Source organism: Palaemon carinicauda, chromosome 13 (assembly GCF_036898095.1).
Source record: "Palaemon carinicauda isolate YSFRI2023 chromosome 13, ASM3689809v2, whole genome shotgun sequence".
Taxonomy (NCBI): Eukaryota; Metazoa; Arthropoda; class Malacostraca; order Decapoda; family Palaemonidae; genus Palaemon; species Palaemon carinicauda.
Window position 1 is genome coordinate 30,615,326 of NC_090737.1, and position 16,211 is coordinate 30,631,536.

Below are 16,211 nucleotides of genomic sequence, written 5' to 3' on the forward strand. Positions count from 1 at the left end.
TATACTGTATTCCTGTGCATATGCGTGCTTACATCAAAGTAGAATACCAAATTAATGATCACCTCTCTACTCTCATATTACCTACCTGAATTAATGGAGATTGAAATTTCCAAATACAACTAGGCATCTTATCGGTTTGGACAAATTATTTTCAGTTGTCACTTTTTGTTTGCTATAAAAGGGCCTTATTCTATTTTGCCTTTCATGATTAGCCTGTTTGGAGATAGTGTGTTATATTTATTGTATCGAATTATTGTACATCTTTTAGGTTTCCTACATACCATGGCAGTCGTGTTTGGAAAGATGTTGCTTTGTTATACTTTTAACACATTGAGATTTCATTACATATCAATAGTTTTCAGTAGATTGAGTTTATGCACAGTATTTTTGTGAATATATGTACAGTGAGTGATTTGACGGCTATGAAAGGGCAATAGATTTTGAATATGGATATGCTTCTAACCGATAACCAAATTCAATGGGATCAATCTTTCCAACAAGGCTATTTTCTTTTCTATATTTGAAAATCTCAGTAAACAGTTAATTATAACGTTTAGGTTTTCTGCAGAAGTAATTTATCATTTCATTGAAGGAGTCTTATTCCTAAAAATGTTGCTACAGTATTATACTGTACATTGTGAATATGAATTGATCAATGTTTATCTGATGTTTTGTTAGTTTGGTTTTAATGAATATCTTTTAACACTTCTCTTTCTATGGAAATATTTTTAAGACACGGACCCACACCAAAAAGGGATTTTATGCCCATGTATTAGTAGAGTCACAGGTTGAGAATTTTCTCATTATAGTAAAATTGGTTTTACCATATCCCTGGTAGAAAAGGATTCAAGGTTGGAGTAAAGTTCCCCATAGCAAGGCAAATTCAACCTCGTGCAACACAGGATGAACCATTACGGGTGATCCAGTTAAGTAGACCGATTAGAATTTATTAATCATCAGCCATGTAAAATTTTCATATTAAAGATAGCTGAGCAAGAGGCATACAGTAAAACAAGAATCAGGGTACAATAGCCTGGTGAAATCTGTTGGTGTGTAGTAATGGTATTCTGTTGGTTTATACGGTATTGAGTATTTTCTTTGAAAATCACATCTTTTTTTATTTCAATGATAGTGGACTTATTACTGTAATTTAAACTGACCTTTCTGAACTAGTTAACATTTTAGCCTGATAGTACACTGATATACCTGCCACATCATGAGTCATTGGTTTTTTTTATCCTGAATGACATTTGGGTATTAACATAAAGATCTTCCAAATGATGAGGTGGACACACAGTAGGTTGTAGCTTGCATCTTTAGACCAAGATGTGAAGAATATAAACATTTGTATGTTGTGAGGGAAAAAAGCCTTTTTGATTGTCAAAACATAGTTACTCTTGATATTTAGAAGTTCAGGTATTCACTTTATGTTAAGGTTTGTAATTTTATTAAGTCATTGTTTTCTTTGGGTATTTTCTTCATAGTGTATATAGAGAATGTGATCCAGTACACTATTAGCGTTAAACTTCATTAAAATGTCCGAACCACTACTTATAAGTTATTCTTGACTGTGTAATTATTTCATTGTACATAACAGTGATGCTCTTGTTGTACAGAAAAAGGTGAGAAATGAAGATAGTTCATTTCCATTGTGCACTAAATGGAAGATTTTGGAGAAGGTGGTAGATGAAATAATCTAAATCGAGTTTGTTCTGTTTAGTTTGTAATAATAAACTTTACAACTTTCAACAAATTGTAATACAGTAAAAAGGGATTTGATAGATCATCATTATTGCTAGTCATACTTTTAAATTTCATTTCAGAATCGTCCATTGCAGACTGGTGGCGTATTATCAGATTCTGATAATTGTGGTTGAATCCATGGTTAGAATTAAAAAATGGATTTAGATTTGATTGATAAATCCATTTTTTTTTTTATTCCTTGAAGGCCATGACCAGCCAGCCTTAACCGTCTTCTCATGTTAGGGATTCTTCACATATATTTCTACACAATTGTGTAACAGTCTTGACTATGAATGAGTTTGAATCTTCTTTCAGCTCATTTTGAGGGTAACTAGCGATACCACCCGATTGGTATTGCTATCTCTGAGGTAGTTTGATTCGATTTTTCATATAGAATACAAACCTGAATTTTACAAGATTGCTATTGTAAAAGCCTTCTCAAAAATGCAAACCAAATTTTACTGGGTGAAAAATGAAAATTTTACTTTGGAGTTGAGAGAGAGAATGCAAACCCAAGTTTTACAAGCTCGCGCTTTTTTTTTTATGAGTATTGAATAAGGTGTGTTAAATCAATGAGTAGTTAATGATTTACTCATGTATATAGGCAATATTTATTCTCTTTAATGCACATAAAATTTATCCTTAAAGACCTGATAATAGTTCATACTAAAGGACAGAAATTTTGAAAATCTAATACAAAGAATGCCATAAAATACATCTTTTTAGCACAAAGGTATGGGGATAGTCGCTATCATACTTTCTTGTTCAATAGAAATCCACTTGACATTCCTTTCAGAAATAATAGTGTTGAATCCAGTGGCCTCAGAATATGTGGAGTATGAAGAACGTGTAATTATCAGTACCCTGACCTTTGATGTACAGTATTGTTTTTTGAAGTATCAAGTAACATTAAGCGTAATGTTAACAGAAACTGTTATGCTTGAAAAATTCTTATGGTAAACACGAGCTCTCAACAAACACGCTTAGCAGTTTTTACAAATTTCATGGAAATTTCATAATCCCACTTTGGCCATATGTTTCAGGATTTACAGTTATGGTTTTGGTACACCAACAAAGGCAATGTATTTGTGTTTTGTAGCTCAGTAATAGGAATATAAACCTTGTCTTCTAATCATGATTAAGCTTAAAATCTTGAAAGGATTCTTTCATTCCAGTGATCACCGTCTGTAATTTTGACAAATTACCTCTCAAACGTGTGCAATTAGGTTAGGTAAACCACCATTCCGTCTTAATTTGCTGCCATCAGATAGTAAAGCTTCACATTTCAATTGATTGTCTCTGGCTAAAATAGTGAAAAAGGACTTGGGAATCAATCTTGCAAAATTGAATAGAACTCAAGTTACTATGACGACTAGCCTCCAAACCTTTGTCTATCTGAGTGTTAAGGAAAGAAAATTTTTGTTCTTCGGTAAATGGCGTAACATTTGTTTTTCCAAAAATAAAGGATGTTCAGCACAGTATACTTATAAATCAGGTATAGGCCAAGACACATATTTTGTTAAGCTCACATTTTCTCCAAAATTAAGTGACCCGTTAATAATTACTCTTACCTAAATAAGATTAACATGGTACATGGTTCATGTATATCTTCAAATTCATAGATTAAAATTGTCTTACAAAAAGTACATTTTAGAATTTCTGTTGTCGCCTTCAACTAAAATAGCCAAGATTAAAATCTTTTGGACATAGTAAGGTTTTATATGATCTTTCGCAAAAGAGCCGTGCAGTATCAAATGGGCGGCTCATTTGAATTCTGCCACATTTCTTAAAGGGTGGGTCTCTAGAGTGTGGGTTGCAAATGTCTACAAAATCTGAGCTTTTCGGATGCCATGATATTGTGAGACTGAAACTAGTGTATTTATCTTTGATTTCAATAAATAGAAAATGCTAAATGTAGATTGGATACATTCTCAAGTCTTATGATAGCTACTATCTTTCAAACTTCCTTTTCACCTGGAAAGTTGTTGGCAATCTTTAAAAGAATTCTGTTACACACTTTGTACATTTTATTTTTTCTGTTTAAATAGTGAACTAGGATTTTGTTGTGCCAAAGATTTATTTTTCCCATGCAAACTCTGTAATCATATATTGCCACTTTTCTGTGGACACAGAAATTGAGTCACACCCGCTTATCCCATTCAAAAATGAGAAGCCTCTATTATGCATGCTAGTCTTGCGTATGATGCCTCCTTTCTTTTGCTTTGGGTACTTAAAAGATTATTGGTAAAAGAATGTGAGGGAAATATTTAAAAGACGATGTAAATTTAATGTTTGTATAGAGAAAATCCTCTGGTATAGTAGAAACATGGTTCTTCACAACTCCATTAATCATATATTTAGGAGGGTATAAGAAACTGCTGTAATTTTGGGTCAACCCAGTAAATGCTGTATTATTGAAGGATTAAACATAATAATTATCAAAATTTTGACCTTAGAGTCTACTGTGAATACTGCAAAATTAATTAGGTAAGTGTCTGTAGATTCAATGCCAGCATTGAGCTGTAATGATCAATTCTATAGAGAACTATACTTCATAATGGTGCAAGATGGACAAAAGTCTAAATATTGGGAGGAAGATCGTTTATAATTTCCCCATTGGTAGCATGATCAAGAAGAGAAGGTTGGTGAATCTCATGCTAAGACCATATGGGAGAAATGTCATAATATTCAATCCTGAGTGAGACATACTAAAGGTTGTTGGAATCAGTCCACCATGGCAAATTGTCATTACGAGATGACTCCTCGTTATTCCTACAAAATTCTGCCACCAATATCTCCTTTTGGGCAATAGGAAGTAGATTAATCGCAGAGGATACTATAAACCCATTCTCATGCTTAACAAAGAATCATCCTTTGGAGCATGAATCTTCAGTTGGCTGCTTATCCAAGTCTTTACAAAATAATTAAGATAAATTTAATCCTGTTTGATTTTGTAGGTTATAAGTACCCTAGTACTGGTGACTAAGCTGAACCAGATTTAGATGTACAGCAGTTGAAAAAAAGTATCTACTTGTAAGATCGTAAAATTCATTGAAGTGTCAAGCTAAAGAACAAGACAGAAGGTCTTTTCAATAAATCACAGGTTCATTCTATGAGGAGATGACTTGAAGGATTATTCAGTAAGGAGCTATGGAAATCCATAATCACTTGTCCACATGTTGTACCTCTTATAATCACTGCAAAGTTTAGAGAAGAGTACTGTCTTGTGCATGGCCATTCCTTGTAGAGCAGGTAGGATCTCTACGACATTGAGAAAGAATGGTCACATTCCTGTGACAGAGGCATTGCAATGGTGGATGGACTAGAACCAATCTGCGCAGCTGTTCACAAGCTAGAGAAGTGGGAAAGCAGCCGATAGCCATCAGTGAAGCGCTGTCCAACCCATATGAAGGCCTTCCCAGTAGACAGGAAGAATTGGGTAACCCTAAACAGAGGAAGGGTGTAAGTGGGCATATGTCGGGCAACACAACAGACAATGGAAGACATCCTATGAGGGTGCCAACTGTGCCATCATTGCTTGGATAAAGACCTCAGAGAAGCAAATGTCAGTGTCCTCCTTTGGTTTCGACATTGCTCTGTAAGATATGATGTGACTATTGCTATACTTTTCTAGGCTAACTTGTTTCAGACAAGGAATACTCCATCTTAAAAAGTTGTAAGATGTCCTGACTGGCTGAACTAGAACTGCTGCTCCTTTATGACAGGCTGACTTGAGTGACGAGGTCTAAGCGTATCGAGAATGATCCCCTGGGGGGGAGGGTGATATGGATTTCAGGGTTAACTCAGACTACATGAGGTGGAGGCACAGCATCGCAAGTTTCAGAAATAGAAAAAGAACCAGTTATTATTTTTATTACTTGCAAAGCTATAACCCTAGTTATAAAAGCATGATGCTGTAAGCCCAGGGGCTCCAACTTGCGAAAATAGCCCAGTGAGGAAAGAAAACATGGAAATAAGAGGAGTAATTAACAATTAAAATATTTTGAGAACAGTAACAACATTAAAATAAATATTTTATGTATAAATTATAAAAACTAACAAAATAAGGGGAAGATGAATAAGATGGAATAGTGTGCCTGAGTGTACCCTCAAGCAAGAGAGGACTACCCCAAGACAGTGGCTATGGCACTTTCCAAGACTAGAGAACAATGGTTTGATTTTGGAGTGTCCTTCTAGAAGAGCTGCTTACCATAGCTAGAGTGTCTCTTCTACCCTTGCCAAGAGGGAAGTAGCCTCTGAACAATTACATGGCATTAGTTATCCCCTTGAGAGAAGAACTGTTAGGTAATCTCGTGTGTAGTCAGGTATCTGAGGATAGAGGAGAATATGTAATGAATAGGCCAGACTATTTGCTGTATGAGTAGGCAAAGGGAAAATGGACCATAATCAGAGATAACGATCCAGTGAAGTACTGTCCGGTCAGTCAAATGACCCAATAATTCTCTAGCGGTAGTATTTCAACGGATGGCTGGTGCCCTGACCAACCTACTACTTATAGTGGTTAGTGTCCACTGTTACAGAAGTTGGAGGGCCCAAGAACCTGCGAAGAATGTAACCTGCTAGGAGTTAGCAGTGTATATCCTCTTAGTAGGACAATCTGGATACTGAAGAAGGCATTGTCCCAAGAAATCTGATCCTAGGCAGAGTTACTGGAAAGGGAGATTAACTCAGGACAATTCTGAAGGATCCACGAAAGACCCAGGATTACGTTTCAGTGATCTTCATTAGACAAAGCTGCTCCCTATTATCAGTATGAAATTAGGGAATCGTAATGTCTTGAGCATGTCCATGCCTTTTAGAGCAATCTTGTGTCTGTCCGACCAGCTGGGACCTCTGCGACTCAAAAGGGTGCCATTCTTCAGGCAATTGCTACACTTGCCTCAGCTTGTTTCAGACAAGAGACACTTTCAGAAATGTTTTTAAGTTGTCCTGACTGGTAGAGCATGAACTTGGCTTGAACTGCTGTACCTTTATGGCAAGTGGGCTTGAATGACCGTCATAAATGCATGGAGAGAGATATCCTTAAGTCGGGGGCTATGATATGGATTTCAGTATCGTTACTCAGTGAACTGGAGATGGAGGCTTAGCATCACAGATTTTAGACTTAGAAGAAGGGCCTGTTTGAGGCAAGTGGTTGGTGTCCATACTATTACAGAAGTTGGAAGGCCCAAGAACTTGTGAAGATCGTAACCTGCTAACAGAGCTGGCAGTGATGGAGTAGGCGAGTCAGTGGCATTGCTCTTCTTCGCAGGACAATCTGGATACTGAAGAAGGCATTGTCCAAAAAGTCTGATCTGGGAAAGGGAGAGAAACTCAAGACATTATGAAGAAGCATTCACTTAAGACTCCAGTTTACAACATTTCAAGCATTTTTCACTTGGTAAAGCAAAATCATTTTGATCCACCAACTAGTCGGGGCAAGTCTCTCAGACAAACTCACGTAAAACGTACATCCCTGTGACATTCCACAAATACAATGACTGTTAGTGTTCAGTATGATTAGGTCTAGCCACAGCACTGAAAATTATGCAGTAGGAATGACAAAAGAAGATTATGGTACAACCTCTGCAAAACATCCAATCTACTGTAATTATATTTAGGTTGAAAAATCCCATTTATGTAAAATATTTCTACTTGGTGACACCCAGCCTGCCTAACGAGTAAGGAAAAAGGAGAATGAACAGACACCTTAAAGTGAAATACTTTCTGTCTGAAAGGAAAGCAACCCAAAAGTGGGTATACAAGACTTTATTTCCCATCCAAACACAAGATTTTATTACAAACAAACAAAAGAATCTGAATAAGATTAACCTGGAAATGGAAAATAGTTGATGGCTCTATGTAGTGAAACTGATGATAATACTATGAAGAGCTAATTTTTTATTGTCACACGAAGTGAAGGGAAGTGAGTGACATGCACAGGTGAGCATGTTCAATAGAGGCTTCAGTCTTGATTAGCATAATCAAGTGTGACACGAATTTAACCATCCGTCGAATTACGGCAACCTAGTTTTTTTAAATAGGAGAATTGTCATGAGATATTAACTATTACTGGAAAATTTAAGAAAAGCAAAATTCAAATCGTCGTTAAAGTCCAAGAGTCCAAAAACCAAATTGAGCAAAAGAAGTTGAATTCTAAATTCTTTAGTTTACATGACCAACACTTTCAGTGTATCTATTCGGTACTACTTGTTTCCTTGGGGTATTGCCCGTTGGAGGGTGCTTGCCTTCTATGATTTAACAAATTTATTTTCAATTATTTATGGTATCCATTGTTCACATACTATAAATAAATATGTATCTTCTACTATTGAGATATTAAGAAATGGAAAAATTATATAGTGATAATTAAAGTAGTATAAATGCAGAGCAATCGATAAATATTGTTATTTAAAAGAAATCAAGGTTATAATGACAGTAAAGGGTAGATGAAACTTGTATTTTAACCCGGGGATGTGAATTCAGCAGTGGTAATTTTCCCTCACTAACATATACAGTCATGCCCATTATCTGTTTATCTGTAATTGCCCTCTGGGATTAAATATAAATATACACTGTTCACAGCTTCCAAACCATTTATCAGTCTTAAACAGTTCAATAGGGCATCCTTTTGGTGTTCGAGTAAACTTTTAGTGTATCAGTATTTCTTCATTTCATTATATACTCACTCTTGGTGATTGTGTTATTTACATAATTATTACTTCCTTTTTCTTTCTGCTAAACTTTTTCCCCCTCGAAAAACTTCAACCTTCAAGAAGCTAAGAAATTTAAATTTTGTAATTCGAGCCTCCATATTAATTTAATTTTTTGCTTGGGCCAAACTCCCATATGTCATCTTACCTTGCAAGTATTTTCTGTGCTGATTCCAAAGACTGTATTAGTATTCATATTTTTAGAGATGAAAATTACTGATATTGCTATTGTTACTTTTTTATTGGGTATTTTATAAGGCTTATAGAGAGATTAATATTGTGGTTTTTCTTATCATTCCAGTACAGATTACTTTCCCTATTTTTTTCATTTTTATTTACGTGCATAGAAATATTTTTTCTATGTATGCAGAATAAAAATTTGTCATAACCGACTGCAACTGGGTCTGACTGTAATAACTGCCGATATTGGTACACGACTATATTTCAATTATATAATCTTTCTTGGCTTCTTACATACAATTGTAAGAAGGCTGATATACTATATTCTTCATATTGTACATTTGTTTGGATGTTAATTAGACCATGACCATAATGACTGGTACCTGCATGGTTTATCAAAATTATCTAAGACAAGGCCAGCATGGCAGTCTGGTTGAAAAATTAATACTGTCATGGGCTGATACCCTCATAACTATGTAAAATAATTTTTTTTTTTTCAAATGCTTTCTTTTGTACACTTGCAGAAGAAAATTGTCTTGCTCTATTTGGTTTTAGACTTAGAAAAGGATTAACTATGTTTCTTTTATTTCAGAACCAATGCCAAATCAAAAGAAAGATAAAGGTGGTGGATCAAGACCAAGGTTATTACCTCCTGAAGCATTTGGTGGAAGGTAAGCATTCCTGTGATTGGAGATTTATTTACTTCATACACATCTCTTAACCTTTTGAGACTACTTAGTTAATTATTCCTCAGAGGAGTGCACGATACAAAAATTACAAATTATAATTTGTGGGCAGGATATTTAATTGGTACAAAAGTGAAGGCTCACCATAATATTTAGTTACTGAAGTATCACATGCAGTAGATTTAAAATTTCATAATGATTTACTTAGTTATTTATGTAGTAGTTTTGGTGGCTCACATTACCTTTATAGATATTAAATGTTGCCAATTTTTTTGGCGATTTGATTGGTTGATAAGTGTAAAAGTGCAGTTCGATTGGACTAAATAATGGGGCATTATTGCTACTTGTTAAATGCCTAGAATGCTTAAGTGAAGGCTATATTACAATGCTCTTTTAGGGGTCTTTCCTGCGTCCCTTCAATCCCAAGGTGTATTCAGCTTTTGCTTTTCCTGTTCCTACTTTAGTTTGTCAGCCTTGTTGTCTACTTTTAAATGTAAATTATGAGGCAAATGCATGGCTCCACAATTGACCTTCCTTCCACAGTGCTGTAGTCAAACCAAATTTGGTACGGAGTCATTGCCACTTTTCATAGATTTCATTCTTAAAATCTTGCTCCAAGAGATATCTTGTAAATGTAGAAGACTTGTTACAACTTCTACAAGTTATCCCAATTTTGTCAAGACTTGATGAATGAAATTGGAAAAGTGGCAACATCTCAAATATTTGTTAGTTGTCATTTTGGTTTGACTATGATATGGTCAAAATATACTACCTGGTCTTTATTACTACCAACAATCAGAAATAAAACAAATAGGAACCCTTGACTAGTTTGCTATATGAAGACAGTAAAGAAAAGAAAATATTTAAAAGTACAGGAATGATGAATACTTTTGGAAGATTATTTTTATGTATATATATATATATATATATATATATATATATATATATATATATATATATATATATATATATATATATATATATATATATATATATCTATATCTATATCATGAGGTGTTTGCTTTTACAGTATGTTATTTTGTAAATTAAAACAATAATCAGTCTTTTGTTATCGTGAATGTTTGTTAATGAATTTTATATATATTTGTAAGTAAAATATGTATTGATTTTTTACAATAACTTTTTCATTATTTTTCATTTTGTACAAATAGCTGTTTCTTATTGCTAGTGTTGGGATGTCATTTAATGGAAGCTGAATGATGATTGGAAGTTTTTCTTTATTTTGAACAGTTTAATTATGACATAAGTCTGGTAACCCTAATATAGTCTAATCAACCAAAAATTGAGCTTGCATAATACAGTAATCCCTCGTCTTTTGAGTGAATCAACTTTGGAGTTTTATCTCCTGATTTGCTGTCATCTTGAGATATAGCATGTTTCAGCGATTTGTCGTTAATACTATATATATATAGTATGCTGTATATAAAATAAATGCCCTACTACAATACTATATAGTAAATTATTTTCAATAGAGTTTAGAAGTTTTCTAGTTTATTTATTTTTTCTTATTTTCTTTGAACAGATTTTAATTTTTTTTTATTGAAATGTTAATAGTTGCAATACCAAATTTGTTATTTGTTCAATAGAGTTTGTCTTATACTGTAGTATTTTTTCAATATCTTCTCTGCATTATCTTTGTAACCCATATTGCAAGCTCTTGTGAAATTTTATGTCCAAACTTGGGTAAATTCAAAGTTTTTAGATGTTTTGACCTTTGTACAGTTATGTTTTATTTATCTCTTTGTTTGTATATGTTAAGAAGATTATTCATAATTTAAAGTAAATGATCATGTGCCCATAATTTATTTTTATTTTACAGTAACCACTAAACTTGCTAAATACTTCAGGGGTGTTGCCATCTGATAAGTAACAAAGACCCTTAACTGTATGGCATTATACCATATACTGTACACACATTTTCAATATATCCCTTAGCTAACTATAAGGCTTATACTTTGTAACATAAGCTAAACGGTACTGCACTTTTAACTTTGAATTTAGGAGGTTTATCCAAATATATACGTCATGTATAAAAAATGTCTAGAAATAAGTCACCTTTGAAAATGTAGCTGTTGAATACACAATTATGATAATTGCATGGATTACTATATTACAAATAATTTCTTTTTAGGGATGGCGGAAATGACCGTGACAGGGGAAAGGATCGTGATCGTCAGAACAGAAATAATAGAAGTAGATTTGACAACGATTCATTTGACAACAGAGGTGGTAGAGGAGGAAATATGGGACGCAATAGAGACAGAGATAGTTTTGGTGGTGGTGGTGGAGGTGGCAACTGGAATCAAGGCAACAATCGCAATGATTATGGTAAAGTTTTATTTTTGTCATTTTGGTGGGGGGGGGGAATTTATGGAAATTATTAGGGCAATGTTGCATTTCATTTGAGTGTTGAATGGTATCTTATTGCTTATCTCCATATTAGACACGTTTTTCTGAGAACTATTCAGGGATAGGCCGTTGTATTTGGCATGGTAAGGTGCCAAGTGGCTACACAGCAAGTGAATGGTTTATCAGTAAAACTTTGGTCTTCGGGTGTATTACTTTGAGGCCTCGCAACTTCTCTATCTTTAGTTTTGTCTGCTCTCACCTGTTTATTAGTATCACTTTGCTCCTTATTTAAAGGAATAAACCAAGTCTTCTGGGAAACTTTACTTGAATTGTTAATTCTCAGCTAAACCAAATATTGTTTAGTAATTTATCGGGAGATTTATCTTCAAAAGTGCTCTCTTTGGAATATAGCTGAATTCAGACCTTGTCTGTATTCACCACTAGTTAGGTTGAGGTGATTGATACCAGTTTGGCCTTTGAAATTTTTTTTTTACTTATTACAACAAACCTGCTTGTCTAAATTCTTTTTGGTAAATATAGGAGACATGTAGTGCTCACTGTGTTAAGTGAAGTGAAGTGTATGGAAGATGCAAAAGGGGTGTTTTTTAATTGGGCCCATCTTATTAATTCTCCAATCAGTCAAAATTAGAGCTTGGCATCAAAACAGCAGGTTTTTAATGTGTTTTGCTATAAGCAAGGTTAAGAGCTATTTAGGTTCCATTGAGTAGTAACAAGGGTTGATTATAGAAAATACTTCGACCTGAAAACAGCTAAAATCTTTTTTTTCATGTGAAGCAAGTAATGGCATAAATATTATTTTTTCATATGAAGCAAGTAATAGCATAAATAAGTATTAAATTGTATAGGCATGGCAATAAATATTTTTGATGGGACACTAAAAGTAGACGATTTGTTGAAGTACTTTAGAGTTAAAGCCCATGTATTTATTATTATTTGCAAGTGGTAAATAGTTTGCTTTGAGAATTCTAAATAAATCTACTTTTCAGGTGGGAATGACTCCTTTAACAACCGTTCTCGTGGGAATTGGTAAGTGTTTTTTTGGTTTGATTTATTCCATCATCTCCTATGCCTATTGATGCAAAGGGCCTCAGTTAGATTTTGCCAGTCATCTCTATCTAGAGCTTTTAAATCAGTAGTTCTCCATTCGTCATCTACTTCACGTTTCATAGTCCTCAGCCATAGTAGGCCTTGGGTCTTCCAACTCTTCTAGTGCCTTGTAGAGCACAGTTGAAAGTTTGGTGAACTGATCTAAACTCTCTTGGTGAGTGTGAAGAGCATGCCCGAACCATTTCCATTTTTTAGCCTCCATAATTTAGTATATGGGTTTTACAGAATTTATAATGTTTTATGGGCTAAAGAAGTCATGTAGCAAAGATAATTTTAATGATGAATTAGATTTTATAGGCAGTAGCTGTTACAGTATAATTTATTGAGCACATATGAAATGCAATTCAATAACTAGAAATTTGAGTCAAAGTTCTGGATCAACTAATTTTGAAATATTTGAATCCTGCATATTGCTCAGATCTCAGATTTGCAAACTCTTAATGTAAATCATCAAATTTACACCTAAATCTTACTTTGGCATGAAAATGATTATGGTAAAAATTGATGCCACACAGCCTATAGACTCAAATAAAGGTTTTCCTTACCTGTCTGGTAATTGATTTTAGTTTCATGAACTTTGCCTGTATGGTAATGTTTTTTTAGTTGGTGAACTTAGCAAGAAATTGTCTTTTTCTTATGTGCATAATTAAACTGAGGGGAAAATTGGAGAAGGAAAATTACTTTTTCTTAGCTTTGTTTGTTAGAGTCCTTACAAACTATGGATTAAATTTTCTTTAGTCTACAAACTTGCTGCTATAGGGTCAAAATGAGCCTACAAATCCATTTAAACTAGAAATCACTTCCACGTCAGATTTAAAGCTGGCGCTATTTGCACGTGGGGTGGGGGTTGTCTAGAAGTCAGTGAAACCTTTAAGATTGTGTTACTCTTTTTCAGGAGAGATAATCGCCAGTCAGGAGGATTTGGAGATGGTGGTGGGCTTGGCGGTGGGGGAGGTGTTGGTCTGACTGGTGGTCCAACTGGAACTCTCCTAACAAAACTTGTAAGTATATAGAAGTGAGGATTTATATCTGTGATTTATTTAAAATACTCTACTGGTAATAAAACTATATCCTTAGCACTGAAGGATTTTCAAATGGGATTGAGTCGCACAGAGGCCTGATATTGTAATTATAAGGTTAGCAATGTTACCAGTTTTTTCTCTCAAACAGAAGAAAGAGAAGTTGTTTCCACATGCCAACCCTGTTACCATTTGGGAGGAGACTGCATGTGTATTTATAATTGGTTTTTATCAAGGTCCTTTTTTGTATGGAGATATTTTCGTCACATGCACTTGAAATATGAATTTGGTTGTATCTATTTATGTGGTAAGTCAAATAGTAGGAGTCATAGCTAGGTTTCCTGACTAAAGAAACCATAAAGCTCCCAGTAATGTGTATCAATATTACTTTTTGCAAAACACCAAACACAGTTTCATACGACTAACAGTCAACTGTTGAACATGTGATATTGATGAAAACAGAAGAGGTAAGTTGGTGTCCAGATGGCAAGGAAGGAGTAGAAACACCCACGTACAGCTGTGGGCCAACAGTGAACATGTAGGAAGAGGTTGAATGTAACCACTCTTGGGTAGAGAAGACAGATGTGAATATGGTCATGCAGGGTATTAGTCAGAGTTTGCCCTGTTCTCCAGATGGTTCCTGTTTGGTGAGGCGACTACCTTCATTTCCTTTAGGACTTTAATTTGGTGATTGGGAACATCTCAACCAGTACAATAGGCATATGTATTATGGATGCATTGTGATGAAACATGTTTATGTAGCAATTGAATAAACTTTTATTTTTACTTTGCAGGCTGATTGTTCTGTGAAGAGTGAAGGAGATGCAGAATTGGCTACAAATGTTATAGGTCTATTATTGAAGTCTCTAAAAGATTATAGTATGAAGAAAGGAGAATCAAAGGTTGCAGAAGTAAGTACCTTGGCCATGTAGGAGATCTGTACTGTTGATCGCATAAATTTAGGCTTTGCTTTTAAAGCCATTCGACAAGTGTAATTTTATTTATATAATGAGGTTTTTTGTAGTATAATTTTATATGCTAGGGAGTTGTCCAAACAGTTTCCTTTGCTATAGGAGAAATTTTAAAAAGGGGAAAAATGCTGATTTTCTTTCAACTATTTAGAAATTATATATATATATATATATATATATATATATATATATATATATATATATATATATATATATATACATACATATATATATACATACATACATACATACATACATATACCATGGCACTCCCCCAATTTTGGGGGGTAGCTGACATCAACAAAGAAACAAAAACAAAAAGGGGACCTCTACTCTACGTTCCTCCCAGCCTAACAAGGGATTCAACCGAGTTCAGCTGGTACTGCTAGGGTGTCACAGCCCACCCTCCCACATTATCCACCACAGATGAAGCTTCATAATGCTGAATCCCCTACTGCTGCTACCTCCGCGGTCATCTAAGGCATCGGAGGCAGCAGCAGGGCCTACCGGAATTGCGTCACAATCGCTCGCTTTGGTATTTTCTTTTATAGTTAAGTAAAATTATATACTGTATGTATGCAATAGGCATATGAAAATAAAGCATTAAGAAATTGAAGTAGACTGCTGTAGGTAAACAGTAACAGGAAGGAGCAAGGCAGTAATAGATAGCCCAAAGTAAAGTTATATACAATTTTGTAAGTATTGCATTCATAATGCCAGCTTTTGTAACTAGTAATTAGGAGGAAATGATACAAACTTCAATTTTTATTTTATTACATTTAAGCTATTTTACTTACAATTGATTTTTTATTTTACAGCTCCTCCTTCAGGCCGAACTAAAAATGAGTACGATCAAGGCCCTCAAAGTTGGACTACAGTACCTGTCTGGATCATCCGATTCACAAGGCTTTGGTGGCGGAATGGGTGGCAGTAGCCTAATGGGCGCTCCACCAATGGGAGGAGGCATGATGGGCGGCGGCATGGGTGGAATGGGCGGCGGTATGGGTGGAATGGGAGGCGGTATGAGCCGCTTTGGACGATAGGTAGGTAATAAAAGATACTTTATACAAGTTAATAGTTATTTAAATTCAAAGAATTAAAGGAGGTTTAACTAAATTTAATTTTGTACATACATATACCAAGGCACTTCCCCCAATTTTGGGGGGTCGCCAACATCAAACAAATGAAACAGGAAAGGGGACCTCTCCTCTCTACGTTCCTCCCAGCCTGACAAGGGACTCAACCGAGTTCGGCTGGTACCCACAGCCCTCCCTCCCACATTATCCACCACATATGAAGCTTCATAATGCTGAATCCCCTACTGCTGCTACCTCCGCGGTCTTCCAAGGCACCGGAGGAAGCAGCAGAGCCTATCGGAACTGTGTCACAATTGCTCGCCAT

At 34.9% G+C, this 16,211-nt stretch overlaps 1 protein-coding gene across 1 annotated transcript in view; it reads left to right on the top strand.

Annotated features, from left to right (window-relative positions):
• LOC137652254 (uncharacterized) overlaps nt 1-16,211 on the top strand; it is a 77,652-nt gene that overhangs the window by 57,000 nt on the left and 4,441 nt on the right. Inside the window, exons 9-14 of the mRNA XM_068385514.1 lie at nt 9,229-9,307; nt 11,475-11,671; nt 12,700-12,739; nt 13,716-13,821; nt 14,634-14,750; nt 15,629-15,853. Coding sequence (XP_068241615.1) covers nt 9,229-9,307; nt 11,475-11,671; nt 12,700-12,739; nt 13,716-13,821; nt 14,634-14,750; nt 15,629-15,853 — 764 coding nt within the window. The remainder of the gene's footprint in view (nt 1-9,228; nt 9,308-11,474; nt 11,672-12,699; nt 12,740-13,715; nt 13,822-14,633; nt 14,751-15,628; nt 15,854-16,211) is intronic.